The 16,338-nt window shown below is 35.9% G+C and overlaps 1 protein-coding gene and 1 long non-coding RNA gene across 39 annotated transcripts in view; both read right to left on the bottom strand.

Moving 5' to 3' along the window:
- Nucleotides 1–16,338, bottom strand: part of LOC127876940 (myo-inositol 2-dehydrogenase-like) — a 103,067-nt gene that overhangs the window by 65,386 nt on the left and 21,343 nt on the right. For 17 of the 38 annotated variants that reach the window (XM_052422476.1, XM_052422483.1, XM_052422469.1 and 14 more), the window contains 5 exons: nucleotides 15,331–15,415; nucleotides 14,409–14,482; nucleotides 13,854–13,913; nucleotides 12,628–12,792; nucleotides 9,987–10,172 (listed from right to left, as the gene is read on the bottom strand). The exons of 15 other annotated variants lie outside the window; for them this stretch is intronic. In XM_052422476.1, coding sequence (XP_052278436.1) covers nucleotides 9,987–10,172; nucleotides 12,628–12,792; nucleotides 13,854–13,913; nucleotides 14,409–14,482; nucleotides 15,331–15,415 — 570 coding nt within the window. Of the gene's footprint in view, nucleotides 1–7,076; nucleotides 7,176–9,986; nucleotides 10,173–12,627; nucleotides 12,793–13,853; nucleotides 13,914–14,408; nucleotides 14,483–15,330; nucleotides 15,416–16,338 lie in introns of all 38 variants that reach the window. 6 more of the 38 variants (XM_052422462.1, XM_052422498.1, XM_052422460.1 and 3 more) reach the window with 5 other exon arrangements.
- Nucleotides 2,794–3,629, bottom strand: LOC127876955 (uncharacterized). Its single transcript, XR_008048166.1, has 3 exons — nucleotides 3,506–3,629; nucleotides 3,085–3,327; nucleotides 2,794–2,907 (listed from the first exon to the last, which is right to left on the bottom strand). It is a non-coding gene; the product is annotated as an uncharacterized LOC127876955 (long non-coding RNA).

Raw genomic sequence — 16,338 nt, 5'->3', positions numbered from 1 at the left:
CGGCTTAGGCTCAGAGTAGCGGCTGATCACCAAGGTCAACGGATCTATGGATCCCTATCAGTTACCAGATCGAACACCTGAATGGTGTCAGACCAGCCAGTGCACTGCAAATAGAACCGCGACGTCACCGTGTAATCAAACGCTATTCCTCCAGGGAACTCCATCATTTTCTCGGAGTATATCACGCCCTTTTTCGCGCCATCCTGCGAAATATGGTGCACGCATTGTCCGCGTTGGCTTACAGCAAAAATGTCGAAATTTGCGTCGCTAGCAAGGGATGCTGGTCTCAACAATGCGGGGTCCTTGAACACAAATATGACGTCACCGTCTATGTCAACGCACGTGATAGTGTGGTTACCGAAGTCTGACATGAGAACCCTTTGACCGTCCATGTTTGAGCACAAGTACCATGGCATATTGTATGCAATCTGTTTATACTTGTCGGCACTAAACCTTCTCTTCACTCGGCCGCGATATTCCAGTAAACGCAGCTCTTGCTGCCCATAGTACGTCTTGTTGACGGTGGTTGTCACAGCAAGACCGTCCTTAATGCATGCGATGCCGAAACACTCCCCTTCCGTTCCTATGGTTTCCTTAATGGCCAACACGCCCCGGGTTGAAGTCACGTGATGTATACCGCGCACTCCCTTTTCCGCGATGTAAACTTCATTCGGATTTTTATTGGATACGCAAAGGTCCCGAGGACCACCTTCAAATTTTAACACAGACATGCATTTTCGAATTTCCGGATTGAATAGTTTGATGTTACTGTTTTTAAGATCCACAAGTACAATATGACCGCTTGCAATAACAGCAGACGCGTGTACACTGCATATTTCTCGATCGCTATCCGCCCGGAAGTTATATTCCGTCCTCAACACCGCTTGAAGGATGGTTGGAACTCTTTTAGTTTCGCTGGATTCGTCCGCTGATTCAGACTCCTTATTTTGCAGCGACGCCTCCCCAACATTTTGAAAATTCTTCAGAAAAGCCTTCAACCCGTCGTCCAGAATAAATCGATGTGTTTTTGTGAGGCGAAACTTGGCGTGCTGGCGGAGACATGGGTCGCTGCAGATAAACTCTTTGCACTGGCGACAGAATCCAGTGGTGGTTCGAATGTTGGGAATCTCGTCCAGGCACTGGGCACACAACTTCTCAACATAAGGGACGGAGATTTCCTCATTGATGGTCTCCATGTTGAAGTCCGATATTACAGTAGCTGTTGTAGGTCACATACAAACATAAAAAAGGCCGTTATAATGTTGTAGTTTAGGCAAGCAACATGCGGCACCAACACTGTTGATTTTACATCCAGATAATAATTAAACTAATAAGATCACTTTTACTTAACATACTGTTTTGGTCAAATAAGACGTTAGTGTTGTGAAGACCAACAGCCTAAACAAACGCTTAATAAACATTGAAAGCGCTTTAAAAAGGGTGAACATTCGTGTGTGTAGTACATACCGTATATGAAATTTGATACGAGACTCATTTATATTAAAACAAAAGATCAACAATAAGCGAAAAATGATTACTGAAATCAATATTTTGGGACGTTTGCCTTTTTAACGGGAGCTACCGTACGGTAGACACCCAACTTTGAGCGCCAATTTAAAAGGATACAAAGACCAGTATTATAATTAAAGAAATACTGCATCTATAGCGGGGTCTATGTTATCCATCACACATATTTCATATATGGATACTACTCATAGAATTCATTCCAATTAGTTCTAATCGTATGATCTATTTATTATAAGTACATAAACATTGATTAAACGTATAGATTACGTAGCACTTTAGACACATTTTGTAACATAACGTTAACTGATAACTTAACGTGAGTCTGATATCAGTTCAATCGGTTTGTCTGACCATGATATTATCGAACGCATGTTCCTATTATAGTTGTTGAATAGTAAAAAACAACGCTTTGTCGTTCTAAGACATTGATATGCGATTGCAACAAGTCCGATGTAAATCGTTATCAATTGACCAATAAACAACACTTAAACAAGCATGATTGTTTAATCAAACATTTTTAAACAGAAGAATATTTGTGTTCCATCAGATCAGCGGAACGGGCGCAGGAAGTGGCTCTCCTCTCAAACCGGCCAATGCATTGCGAGCAGACAGGTCCGCCATAGCGTGCCGGGCCGTAACAGTAGCGCTAACCAGGTGTGGGTGTACAGTGCAGTTGGTAGCGTCAGCAATCTGTGGTCCGGCGGAAGTGGTTCTGGAGTCGTAACGTCCAGGCCCGCTGCTAAAATCTTTCCGGAAGCAAGCGCAACGTAGAGCGCATCTTGGTCAACAAGGATACCACGTGACGCGTTGATAAAAATGGCCGATTTCTTCATCTTTCCAAACGCATCCGCGTTAAATAAATGATGATTCTCCGGGGTGATTGAGCAACACGCAATAACAAAATCGGACATTTTCAATAGTTCATCGAACGAAACATATTCACCATTCACCTCTGCTGCATGCGGTTTTGATGCGCGCCCGCAGTACAGCAGACGACTTATCCCGAACGCGCGCAGTCGCTTGGCAACGCCGAGTCCTATGCGCCCGAGGCCGACAATGCCGACGACTGAGTTGCAGATGTCCTTGCCACAGAGGTACAGAGAACTTTCCCAGGTTTTGCCCCACTGGCCGCCGTGAACCGCTTGGATACCTGCAACCAGCCTTAAAACGTGATAGAAGCCAATTTATATAATTATATGTTTACATCGGACATCTGATCTAACACTTACACAATAACCCAGAAAATTTCCAAGATTAGATATAAGTCATCGGTAAGCACATCCGGTGTATAGCCAACTGGGATATTCCGTCGGGCGCACTCTGCCAAATCAATGTGGTTCAAGCCGACGGACTTGGTAGCTATTACCTTCAACTGCGGGCCTTGCGATAGATATACATCTCTTAGTTCATATGCCTGCTGATATGCTTGTTGTTTGTACTTGGGATTCCTTATATTTTACTGACTTAAGAGAAAGGGAAAGTAAATTCGAAAGCATACCTTACTATTATAAGAAAATCAATAACATAATTTTAACTCAATAGCGCATTAACCCTTACCAGCGGCGTCGAGGAGTTCCGCATCGACCTGCACCGGCAATGCCAAATAAAGTGCATCCACACCGCGGACGTCCCGCAGTAACTGGTCACGTGGTACAATCATGTGACCAGTTTCGATTTCGTCGTAAACCTTGACGTCACACGATTCCCTGAGTAGACGCCATCCCTCGCATTCTTCCGGTATCTTCTGGGTCAAATAGATGCGCGGGCGCGTGCTCATGATTTAACTTTCGTCGGCAGTAACTGTCATGCCAAAAGCAGTTTATGTATGGATAATAACATAAAATAATGCATACATGTACTCGGCAATAAATAAAAACACAGCAAAATTTCTATATTGATACTTGCGTCTAGGATAAAGATGGCAAAAACGTTTACAGAGAACACAGAATGAGCAACATAACTTTACACATTAGTATACCTTCGATATTTGACAGAAACGATTGCGGTATCCGTCAACAAAATCATCGCCGTCCTGAAAGCATATGTGAAATACTTTGACGTTAGGTGTAATGTCTATTATACCTTTAACAATGTTAACAATATGTATATAATTATTGAATAGATTATGTTCTTTTTTAATTCATCATTTGATTTGTAAGCTGATTGGTATATAAAGTAATAATAAATCCTGAACATGAAATAGTTATACTGTATTTGGGGTTTCTACTCCTACGAGTATGCGATAATTAAGTACTCGCTGTCAAGTCACATATTTATACACGGACACGATAAAATGAAACATAAGGCCAACATTTTATTATTGTTTGTTTTACGGGAGCGACCGACCCTATTTTTCGACAAATAAAAATAAAAATCACTTTCGGGGTTTTTATATACATTTCACCCGCCGACCTGGTATTTTATCCAAAAACTAAAAAAAATGCGCAGATTGACGAAAGTGTTGTTTAAAATTTGTTTGTAATACGGGTCGTTTTGTTGTGCCTAGTCGACTTGTTAAGCGTCAGCAATTTTTATTGGCTTTTACCACATCCTATAAACCAATCGGGGAGTATTTTACAAATGGTTTTCATATTGTATTCTTGCAAATTGCAGACGTTAATAATAACAAGGCAAATGGAGAATATTTCAAAATCAAATTAATTAAAAATGGAAAAGAAAATATCTTAAAAACACAATTTATGTCATTGACATCATTCACGCATTATGTAAAACGAACATAGAAATTATTAGCGTATTTGCAGATGATGCAGAGGTGGCACCTTCGATGTTATAAGAAGTTTTGGGTTGGTTAAACAACTATGCTTGTTTATTAAAATGTAAATCCTATAATAATATTTTTTATTGATAAAAATCCACATCCTGAACAATCCCAAGAAGTAATACTTTACGTTACTTAATGATGATCATGAGGACTGAACCACAGGTTCTGCATTAATAATCCCATTCCCCACCCACCCATATATATATATATATATATATATATATATATATATATATATATATATATATATATATATATATATATATATATATATATATATATATATATTATATATATATATATATAAACTATATTTAGAAAAAAGTATGCAGCGAAGCTTCTGAAGAAAATGACATTGGGTCCGGGTGTTAATATTACCGTCAAAGTCACAAGAATAGGTGTATACTATCCAAACCTATGAATTCTAAAGTCTGTTGTGTAAAAAGTAGTTTTTAATTTGCCAATCAATCCACCCATGGATGAAAGTTAGAAAGTTGGTTGTTGAAGCTATTAAAGAATGTCAAAAGTGAATAAGTCTTTTTTATTTAAGTCAAAAGCATACTATATTTGTTATAAACATACATATGATAAACACTCAACAAAAGTTTAACGATCACTATCCTACACTACACACCTGTCGTGTTTAGTCTCTATTAAAGCATTACACATGCAAAAGGTGATTTTACCTATAAATAGTATACACAAGATAAGTATTGATGCAAAGCATCAAAGGGCGTCGGGAATTTCAGTGTATAAGGCACTCAATGAAGTTACATGGAACGATTTTTCTGCTATAAATATTAATATATTAGCCGATTATTTTAAACAAAATAGAAAAAGATACTGGTATAACAATTATCTATGATTATGTGTTGTAACCCCCAAATAACCATTATCTATGATGTTGTGTTAAAACCCCCCCAAATAACCATTATCTATGATTTTTGTGTGTTGTTACCCCAAAACATTTCATAGTTCATTTTATTTACACTGGGTTCCTTTTTTTACTGGCATCCGTTTGCATTTTTTATTGATATGAAAACACTGTACAAGTTTTAATGTGTTAACGACCCCCCACCCCCACCCTCTCACACATATATTTCATGGGCATAATAAAAAAATGGTTACAATAAAACAGCATATTTCTTTAAACTAAAATGTCTACATCAAAACAAAAAGTTAACATAAAACACAAATAAAATAATTTGATTCTACTCGGGCTCTAACCTCTGGCCTCTCACATGTGCAGCGAGCGTGTAACCACTCCACTACGGGACCGCTTGAAAAATCACCTTCTAACTAAGAAATTAATAAGTGACTGTTGTTAAACGGTTATCAATAATTCAATAAACCGTGTAATCGCTGCCGTCTTGTGAAATTCAAGAAAATACGCGTTAACCAAAACTCAAACAGCAAAAGTCTGTGCTATTGTTAGAAAAACCACAAAATAGATATATTTTGATTATGTTTTGTTTTTTTAATACAAAACCAGAAAGTTTCACCGGTTCGCGTATTTGCTCAGTCCCTGTGATCTTTTATTATTGCCCAGTCCCTATGATCAGTTATTAATTAAAAGAATTAGCTTTACATTATTGGTAATAAATGTTGCAGTTAATGCAATAGGCACAAATTCAGTACTTATTTACACTAATTTACACCAAATATCACCACTATGCAAGATATTCTGACACAAAAATATATATATTGATCCGTAAAATAACTTCTCCTCCCATAAGCGATAAAAATCTATTACATACGAGTCGCCGAGCTTCAGTGCGACGCCAATAAGGTTACATTGACTGAGATTTTACATTTTCAAAAATAAAATAATAATTCTGTTTAGACAGTTTTTTTTTTTTGGTAGACTGCTCACTTTTCATGCTTTTATTTTTATTTATTTCCCTGATTAGAGACGACATCATTGTCCATATTGTATACACAGCGACCATACGGTCCATCCCTGAGGGCCTGGGTGACATTCTCTATATCTGGTGTATCACATATGACTGACACTGGCCAGCCTATGTGACCCTGAAATTACATGATCAGAGAAGTCATGTACTAGAGTAATTCACGCATGGAAGTAACGGGCTTTGTAACCACTATAAAAACAACATGGTGAAAAAGTACATACACTATTTGATTCTTATTTACAAATGGAAATTTGTGAGACAATCTGACATTTTCAGTAATTCAAAAACATTTTCTGCTACCTTTAAATGAGTGAATGTGCAAATATTATCTGTCTGCAACATTGTAATACCTTCATGAAATACACACTACATTATAAAAATATCACAGGTGTTAAGGGGTTATTTAAATATTGAACCCAGGGGAGAGTGATGACAAATGAGGCCAATTGCCCAGGTCAACATAAGTATTTGAGGCCGCAATATTTACTATACCCTGAACAATATATCTGATACTTATTAAATTACTTCCAGAGCCCATGCTGTAATCTAAGTAACAATCAATTAAGATTCATGAAGATTTTATATGAACATTCATAAACATTTATTTTGATAAACATGACCAACCTATTGTTAATTTGAAAATAACTGTTGATAAACCATGCTAATTAGAAATTAGATATGTTTTCTTTATTGCCATGAATGGTCAGAAAGCTAAAATGTTCTGTTAATAAAACATTTTCCAAACTATTTTCCAAACACTTTTTTCTTTTAAAACTTATCTTAAAAGGCAAAGGCTTTGTCACATACACTTTAATTTCTAATTGAGAAACAATAATCCAATTATTTGTATGTACCGTTTTCACAAACCCTAGATAGAGCTTTTTAGCAGAGTAAGGACAGGTAGTCTCAACGTGAGCAGGACAGTCCAGGCATCTGTCTGCAGCATCTTTGGGCTGAATACACAATAACACAGGGACATGAATAAATGGCTGCTTTAGATTATTTTCGCAGAGTAGAACTGAAAATGTATACTATAGACTGTTTTAACACTCTCAACATAACAGGTCCAGCAAAAGAATTTTTGTCATATATATTATCCTGTTACTTCGACCAATTAGCAGGTACAGAAATGAATAGGTTCAAAAGGTCACTACATTTTTCCTCTGACATTTGAATTTCCTCAGACATTTGAATCTGTTTGTAAACCACCATAAATTGGAGAAACAAAAAATGAAATACAAGGCTATTGTCAAGCAATATTGTCCCCTACCGGCTCCACCATTGTCAGAAATTCCACCATTTTCAGAATTATTTTTTTTGGTTGCCATAGCAACCACAATTTTTGCCAAGGAACGAAATGAAATGACTTGCATAATGTCCATATTGCCATCTATCCATGTTGCAAGTTTCATGAAAAAATATTAAGAAATTTTAAAGTTAACGCAGGATCCAGAAAAAACACCATTTTCAGCAGTATTTCTAGTCTATTTGTTGCCATAGCAACCAGAATTTTTGACGAAGGAACAAAATTAAATGACGTGCATAATGTCCATATTGCCATCTATCCATGCTTCAAGTTTCATGAAAAAATATTAAGAACTTTGAAAGTTATTGCAGGATCCAGAAAAGTGTGGCGGACGGACGGACTGACAGACAGAGCGCAAACCATAAGTCCCCTCTGGTGAAACCGGTAGGGGACAATAAATGAATGAAAATACTATTATGTTGGTATACGGACATTTGTCCCTTCGGACATTTGCCCCTTCATGAAATCAGGACTAAACAGACATTTGCCCCTTCACTCAAATTCTCAAGGTGGACATTAGCCCTGCGTTCAATTTCTCAAAGTGGACATTTGCCCCTTTGGACAATTGCCCTCTATTGCATTATTATTGATAATAAGAATACTTAAACTAATTTATGTTACAGTTTTTTTACCATTAAAGAGGTGGTATGCAATTAATTATTTAATGAAGATATTGATCTAGAGCATCAAAGTTAAAGCATAATAGTAATTGATTATTACTGTTATAGTTGTAATGGTTGTGAAAATGTAAGATATTTATAAACTTGTGTTATCAAAATTGGTCTGCAACAAGCATGTTCAGGTAAACATATTTGAAAAAGAACATTTATAAAATAGAAAAATGAACGTACAATTATAAATAATTCTAAAATTATTTTATGACACAAATAACACAATTTAAACGACACAGTTGAGTTCTGTTTAAATTAAATTCATTTGAAAGTAACATTTATCAAAAAGAATGAATTGCATGTATAAGCTATAAGCATATCATGAATGAACTCTCTTCAAACCACCATTGAATTCACAATTAAAGGCACTATAGAAATAGAGGGGCAAATGTCCGAAGAGGCAAATGTCCACCTTGAGAATTTGAGTGAAGGGGTGTAGGAAAACAGAGGTTACACAGTAACTCTTCCTATGCGATAATTGTCAAGTTCCTTTCGCAGTAACTTTAAATTATGCAATATTTGTGCCACGGAGTATAGAGACACAACTCCTGGCGCAATCACCTTTTGGGGGCTTAGAAGACAACGCAACACGCGTCTTGTATAATAAAATTCTTCCCTTTATTGATTGGCGCCAACATATGTTAAATGACGTGCAGAAGACGAAGATGTTAAGACCTTAAGACAGGAAGACGTTAAGACGGTTATCTGCAAATAAAAAAGTTACCTTGACATAACACAGCATTCAATCAGACGCATGCATTATATAAAATACATGATTTAACAAAAAGTCGTATGGGTCATGATACAAACAATATCTCGTGAATACATAATTGTACATTCATACAGATCACACTTATACAATCAATCAATTAACATATAACATTATGTATGGTTTTCCTGCCCTTTACCAAAAATCTAAGATATCAAAAATTTACTGATAAAATGTTAGGAATACTATCGATAAGGAAAATTAATTCTCTCATAAAACGGACAATTATGAGGTAACACAAAATATTACTTACTACATATTGCTATCTGTAGTCCCCAAAAATGATTAACAGTCGTGCCAGACCCACTAGTTTCAGAGTCTACTAGCACATGAGTGACCAACCTACTTGTTTCAAGGTTCTAAGTACACTGAAGAGTTGGGCGACTTGCAATAGAAATTCAATTAATTATTATGCATGAGTTCTAGGCCTGACCAATCGAAGTTCAAGAATGGCCCCAAAACATCAGATCTAATTATAACTTTTGCCTTATATGGAGCATCCCTGCTCACCTTGGAATGCTCTGTGTCTGTTTATTCTATTAACAACAGTGACACAAGCAGAGGTTGCAGCTCGATGAAACTGTCATTTTAATTAAAAATTATGGTCTTAGCAGACATGGGAAATTAACACAACACGCCCATTTATATGTCCACCCATGGCAGATGGTTCCTGCAAGTCTTAGTCTCTCACATGGGGCAAGTTTCCACCTTGATAATTTGGTCAAAGGGGCAAATGTCCGTTAAGTCCTGATTACATGAAGTGGAAAATGTCCGAAGGGGCAAATGTACTACATTCTGTTATGTTTCATCCATTTAGATTGCATTGTATTGACATTACAAAAGAAATTAAAAATGTGGCTTAAAAAGTAATAAGATATGGTAAGTAAATTCTATCACACAGACATAAATGATTAAATGATTTGTTTCTCTACATACCTTATTACTGCTCTGTATATACCTTATCTCCGCTCAACATACCTTATCACCGCTCAACATACCTTATCCATGCTCAACATACCTTATCACCGCTATGAAAGTGACTGAGGTGACCAAACGAGGAGACCCTCTCACATTTCCTGCCAGACATCCAGTAGCAGATGAGGTCTACATCATGACAACACTTGGCCAGCAGTGAGAACGAACTGCCACTCTCCTTGTGCCAATTACCGCGCACAAAGGAGTGGGCAAAATGCCAGAAACCCACCTGCAATTGCAGGACAACCATACAATTCTTAAGAGTCATAGAGCCCGCCACACACCCTCAATTGCAGTTTAAATATCCATTTCTCAATAGTTGCCTTTTTTTATCAAGTGTTTTCCTTGAGAGTTACTTTTATATTAATTCAAATTATGACACTTATTTTGAAACTTCCAAGTTTGGCTGACTTGTTTTCTGGACATGATTTAGTTCCCAAAACTCTTTCTTTGTATTCCTGAATATGATTACTCTTGTAAAACGTTTTATCCTCCAAATTTTCTGTATAATTTAAGAAATAAATTTATTAAATCCATCATTTATGCATGTATATATTTTTTTAGCAAAACATAAATATTATAGTTGCATATTTTGTAATTTGTAAAGACATTTTTGTCTAACTTATTGTTTATATTCAATTTAATAACCATCTGTATTTAATAGTTGAACAAAACTTTTTATAACAGGTGCATATTTTGTTATTTGTGAAAAATCACACACAATAAATTATTTTAAATATGTGATAAACTGTATGCGATAAAGTTTATATTTAGCTAAAAGAAATTGTATTAACGTTTTTTATTTCAGTATTTTCTCCAGCTACATTTAAGTTAAGCGTAACCTGCCTTCACAGAAGTTTCTCACAGTAGTCTTTAATTTTAAATCATTACAAAGATTTTAAAAGAATACCGATACTAGTGTCTTACAAATTATGAGCTGTCAGAGGACAGTGCGCTCAACTATTCGAGTGCTTGACAGTATAACGTAAGCAATCATGGGGAAATTGTTCATATTCAATCATTTATAAGAAGATCTTTCAAAAATAAACAAGGGACAAAATTGTCACAAAACCAGGTTTTCATTGTGAAAAAAAATCTGATAAAGGGAGACAACTCAAACTGAACTTTTTAAATGAACAAACAAAATTAACCCCCTTTGTAAGTTTGTTTTAAAATAAATCTATTTTTAGTCGTGGAGACCTTGACATTGGAGATATTGACGTGATTCTTTCGTGCGACACACCGTCCCATGATGGTGAACAAATGTGCCAAATGATTTTAAAATCTCATAATGAATGACATAGTTATAGCCCAGACAAGCTCATTTATGGCTATTTTTTACCTTTGAACTCAAAGTGTGACCTTGACCTTGGAGATATTGACGTAATTTTTTCGCGCGACACACCGTCTAATGATGGTTAACAAATGTGCCAAATGATTTTAAAATCTCACAATGAACAACAAAGTTATGGCCCGGACAAGCTTGTTCCGCCCGCCCGCCAGCCCTCCAGCCAGCCAGTCAGCCCGCCCGCATTCGCCAATCTAATAACCAGTTTTTTCCTTTGGAAAACCTGGTTAAAAAAGGAAAAAAAAAATTTAGGGGGGGGGGGGGGTAGGGGGGGGTGAGAAAGGGGTATAATGTGGGGTGTGGTAATTTATGAGATGATGTTTAAAAAAAAATTGGGGGGGGGGGTGGGGGGGTAGGGGGGTGGAGGTGAGAGGGTGGTATAATGTGGGGTGTGGTAATTTATAAGATGATGTTTAAAAAAATATAATTGGGTGGGGGGGTTGAGGGGGGAGGGGGAAGGGATTCTGGGTAGGGGCGTGGGGTATTCTTTGGGTGGAATCCATTGTGGTATTCAGGTAAGTATTGTTTTGTCAAAGTAATAATAAAATGTGATCATAAATAAAGAAGTTATGGCAATTAAAGCAAAATGTTCAATTATCTAAGTGTACAAGGGGCCATAATTATGTCAAAATGCTTGATACAGTGGTCTGCTCTTGTTTATAGGTTGGGGTCATGTTGGTAAACAAGTATGCAACATATAAAAGCAATGTGTCAAAGGATATAGGAAATATTTGGGTAGTACACAAACTTTAACATAGATTTATCAATTATATGCATATTTAAAGTAAAAAGGGGCAATAATTATGACAAAATGCTTGATAGAGTTGTCTGCTCTTGTTATAGGTTGGGGTCATGATGGTTAACAAGAATGCAAAATATGAAAGCAATATGTAAAGGGACATTGAAAATAGTTGGGGTAGTACGCAAACTTTAACATTTGCTGCATAATGTAAGTGGAAAAGGGGCCATAATTATGACAAAATGCTTGATAGAGTTGTCTGCTCTTGTTTATAGGTTGGGGTGATGTTGGTAAACAAGTATGCAAAATATGAAAGCAATATGTCAAGGCACAATGAAAATATTTGGGGTAGTACGAAAACTTTAACATTTGCACGCTAACGCTGACGCAGACGAAGACGCTAACGCCGACGCCAGGGTGAGTAGGATAGCTCCACTATATATATTTTATATATAATAGTCGAGCTAAAAATAGTCTTCCAGTAAATCAACAAGAATGATTTAGAGACTATAGCATTGAACATCTCAATTCAGGAGTATACTGTAACCTACAAAGCATTTTCTCAATGGATTGTCCATTTAAACATGCAGTACATACGGGCTCAGTATGGTTGATGTTGACCACATCTCCAATGGCCCCGCTGTCTATGATTTCCTTCACTTTCTTTACCCAGGGAATGTACCGGAGCACATGACATACAGACAGTATCACATTGTTCTCTTTGCATGTAGCCACAATCTCTCTACAGTCTGCCTCTGTTACCTGCAAAATAGAGGTAATGAAACTCCACAGGTATACATTGTTTGAAGGTAAATTCTTACTTTTTCTGCTGGTATTTTATTTCATTACAAAGGCAAGCGACAATTGCAATAATAACAAGACATTGCCAAGCAATATGGTCCCCTACCGGTGAAACTCCACCATTGTCAGTATTTTTTATATATTTTTTTATATATTTGTTGCCATAGCAACCAAAATTTTTGATGTAGGAACAAAATTGAATGATGTGCATAATCTCCATATTGCCATCTATCCATGTTTCAAGTTTCATGAAAAAATATGAAGAACTTTTAAAGTTATTGCAGGATCTAGAAAAGTGTGACAGACTGACAGACAGACTGACAGACTGACAGACGGAGTGCAAACCATAAGTCCCCTCCGGTTTCACCAGTAGGGGACAATAATACCCATCCTGTTTAGTCTTCAATAAAATCTTTTATCATTCTTAACATAAAATGTGACCAATTAGAATTCTTGTTTCATTTAAAGCTTCCATTTCCATCAGTAGAATACTTTTTGTACTTGCATATATGCTACAATTTTCTGGCCAAAATCAGCACATTTTTATAGCTCACCTGAGCACAACGTGCTCATGGTTAGCTTTTGTGATCGCTTTTTGTCTGTCGTGCGTTGTCCGTCGTGCGTCATCCGTCGTCAACATTTTGCCTTGTGAACACTCTAGAGGCCACATTTATTGTCTGAACTTCATGAAATTTGGTCAGAACATTTGTCCCATTGATACGCCTCCTAATAAAATGGTGCCTGATGTGACTGAAGACTTTGTGTGAGCTTATTATGTGGAAAACTGTTGATCATGATGGTGTAAATTGGTGTTTGTGGTGTTGGTGATTAAAGATGCTGAACTCATTCATGTAGTTTTAAATCCCAATTTATTTTCCCAATGTATTGAAAATGCCGATAAAATTCCAAATTTCAAAGCCATGGGCTATCTTCCCGTAAAGCTGGGAAAAAAATGCAAACTTTTATTTACACTAAACAATAATGACATGCTGTGGACTTAAACGACATTAAACCGCACTTACAGCCATAGGTTTTTCAAGTAGAATATGATAACCTTTCTTCGCAAATGCAATAGCTGGTTCCTGAAACACAAAACATGTCAAGACCATGCTTCATGTGAAGAATGTTCATCAACACTTGTAAGAGACACATGTATATGCACTAAGAGTCAACTGCATCAAAATATAGCAACTTACAAGAATCTCTCAAATAAATAACAATATAGTAATGATGCATAACCTTTAACATTATCCTAATAAAAAACAACATTGTTAATAAATAAGAGTAAAATAATAATAGAGTAATTGTACACTGCTTCATTATAAAGAACACATTATACTAAGGTTATAAAGTTATTGGGCATTGCTCATAACAATGTATTAATCAAAGAGTTACTGCACAGGCTTTCTTTTTCGACTAAATGATTATGCAATTTGTACCTGTATCATCTAGTACCAATTCCTAAAAAAAGCTTTGAGTATGCTCACTGATATATACAAAAGTATTTTCCAGACTGTGTAATAGAAGTTAAATCATAGCCACAAATGAAAACCAAAAATACAAAATATGTGTCTGACCTTATGCAATCTGTCAGGTGTACATATGATCACACAGTCAGCAAACCTCTCTAGGTCTGCAGCATCCTTCCAGTCTGAATCAGATCATAGAAAATATGGTCCATGCTAAGAATTAAATATGGGCCTTGCTCTGTTAAACGGGGGTTTAATGCATGTGCGTAAAGTGTCATCCCAGATTAGCCTGTGCAGTCTACAAAGGCTAATCAGGGATGACACTTTCCGCCTTAACTTGATTTTTGCTAAGAAGAGACTTTATTGAAGCAAACAATATCATAAAAGCAGAAAGTGTTGTCTCTGATCCCGGGACGACACTTAATGCAAATGAATTTAACCCCCTTTTCACAGAGCACTGCATATATAGTCTATAACTATAAAAATGTCACAGACATGGATAGATTTAATTGTTTCCCAGGCCTCAAATAAAAATAACAATCAGGTTGTATTCGTAACTGTAAAGATTAAGCAATCTATAAGAAAAACAGTTGCATTAATTCAAGAAACAACATCATCTTGACTTTTGTCTATTTTATTGCTGTAGTTGATTACAGTCTACCAAATGAAACACATTCTTCAATATTTCATTCCTCTAGTAGTAAAACCTGAACTTATATTTGTTTTTTTTCACACTATTTTCCACATATTTGAACACATGCTATGGCCCCTTTCCTTAAGCTTTATGCAGGATCATCATATCATCAACGTCATTCTCATAAAAATGCATATGTACAAGACACTTATATTCACTTATACCAAATGCTTCATATAAATTAAATGTTATTCTTCACAATGGCGTTAAAAACAAGCATTTATGATGAAACAAATATTCGAACCAATATATTGAATTAATGATATTTGAAATCCAAATTGAATCCCTTTAATCCATTACCAAACAATCCCATCTCTATTAAAACAAACTATGAACCTTTAAATGCATTCTTCTCTGCAATGTCAAAAGCCTTCACAGTCCTGTTTCTCTGAAAGTCCCTGGGCTCACACACACCAATAATCTGTAATCATTCAACAAACAATCTTAGCAGATCAATAAGGAAATCAAATATATGTATAGCAAAAATGTTTAAAAGTCATTAATCAATTGAGACACTGTTTACGTCCTCTTGTGAAGAACCACAACTTTAATTTAAGATTCTCAATCTGCACTATTAGTGGAGACCAAACATGTGATCTTTTTAATTGTAAAACATTACTGGTAACTTAACATAATAGCATATTTCAAAAAAGGTGACAAATCATGAAAATATTTATTTAAGTGAATACAATTTAACTGACATTGATACTTGACAGGGATCTACCATGCACTTATGTTTTATTGATAGTTACCCAAAATATTTCATAATAAATCCTTGGACAAACACCCTTAGACAAAAAGGTGAAACAATCTATGTTTGTCTACTGTTTTAATCAATAATAACACAGGGGTCTCACTAGGATTTTAAAACAGGAGTCCTTGGACTCCTTTCTTGAAAAAAGTAGGAGTCTATAAGGAAAAAATAGGAGTCCCAATAAATATTGCACAAGTCTTCAAATATTCATAAAAAAATCCATTTAAATAAAGAATGAATATATATAATAATATAATTGTTGGTTTCATTATTAAAAACCCAAATACAAAATGCACATTAAGAATCCCACACATTATGTTCTCTTTATTGTTACTTAAAAAAATCAAAGCGCTGAAGGCACTGAATTTGTTCGCTGTTGTGTAATCTTAGACCCTACTCAGTTTTCAAAATGATGTTATAGTTTTTTATATCACAAGTTTGAAATGACCACAACCCATTGAAACACAGGTCGAGATGATTTTTTTCCAAATGATTGATACAGCTAATCAGTGTGCACAGGCTAATCTTTTGACATGCATTAAGCCCTGTTTTTCCTGAAAGCAGCCAATTCGTACAGATAAACACTAGAC

The sequence above is a fragment of the Dreissena polymorpha genome, chromosome 4 (assembly GCF_020536995.1).
Source record: "Dreissena polymorpha isolate Duluth1 chromosome 4, UMN_Dpol_1.0, whole genome shotgun sequence".
In the NCBI taxonomy this organism is placed as follows: domain Eukaryota; kingdom Metazoa; phylum Mollusca; class Bivalvia; order Myida; family Dreissenidae; genus Dreissena; species Dreissena polymorpha.
The sequence above is the reverse complement of the archived record's forward strand: the minus strand, read 5'-3'. Positions and strand labels throughout refer to the sequence as shown.